Source organism: Parus major, unplaced genomic scaffold (assembly GCF_001522545.3).
Source record: "Parus major isolate Abel unplaced genomic scaffold, Parus_major1.1 Scaffold500, whole genome shotgun sequence".
NCBI classification, from domain to species: domain Eukaryota; kingdom Metazoa; phylum Chordata; class Aves; order Passeriformes; family Paridae; genus Parus; species Parus major.
The window spans coordinates 14,091-14,943 of NW_015379391.1; the positions used below are offsets into that span (position 1 = coordinate 14,091).

At 48.7% G+C, this 853-nt stretch overlaps 1 protein-coding gene across 1 annotated transcript in view; it reads left to right on the forward strand.

Annotated features, from left to right (window-relative positions):
- LOC107199214 (nuclear receptor coactivator 1-like) overlaps nucleotides 1-853 on the forward strand; it is an 11,811-nt gene that overhangs the window by 3,830 nt on the left and 7,128 nt on the right. Inside the window, exon 2 of the mRNA XM_015616554.3 lies at nucleotides 260-392. Within this exon, the coding sequence (XP_015472040.1) occupies nucleotides 260-392 (133 nt within the window). The remainder of the gene's footprint in view (nucleotides 1-259; nucleotides 393-853) is intronic.

Sequence of the window (853 nt, forward strand, 5' to 3'; positions counted from 1 at the left end):
GGGAGAGCCGGGAATGGAGAGAATTCCATGGGAAAACGGGGAAAAATTTGGGATTTTGGAAGAATTCCCAGAATTCCTAGAAAACCCCTGGCATCACTCAAACAAAAAACCAAGAACACCCCACAATCATCAGGATCGGGACACAATTCCCTGAATCCCTTCCCAAAACTCCAAAATTCCTTGGAATGGAGGGGAGGAGGGGGTGGAAAAAACCGGGAATGTTGAGAATCCGTCGGTAATTCCGTGTGGGAATTCCCAGGGATGGCGCAGCAGAGCGACGGCGCCTTCGCGCCCGCGCTCAGCCCCGGCAGCCCCCTGATGTCACCGCAGCTGCCGCCGGCGCCGCCCGCGCCCGGGTACCAATCACCGGAAGTGAAATCCTGGAATAACGGGTGAGGAACGGCGGGAAACGGAGACGGGGATTGGGTGTGGGAAAGGGGATTTGGGATAATTTATTGGGATTATCCATGGGATTATCCATGGGATTATCCATTGGGAAAGGGAGTTTGGGATTATCCATTGGGATTATTTATCGGTATTATCCATGGGAAAGGGGATTTGGGATTATCCATGGGATTATCTTTGGGAAAGGGAATTTGGGATTATCCATTGGGATTATCCATTGGGATTATCCTTGGGAAAGGGAATTTGGGATTATCCATCGGGATTATCCATAGGATTATCCATTGGGATTATCCATGGGATTATCTTTGGGAAAGGGAATTTGGGATTATCCATTGGGATTATCCATTGGGATTATCCATGGGATTATCTTTGGGATTATCCATTGGGAAAGGGAATTTGGGATCATCCATTGGGATTATCCATGGGATTATCCATGGGAAAGGGGATT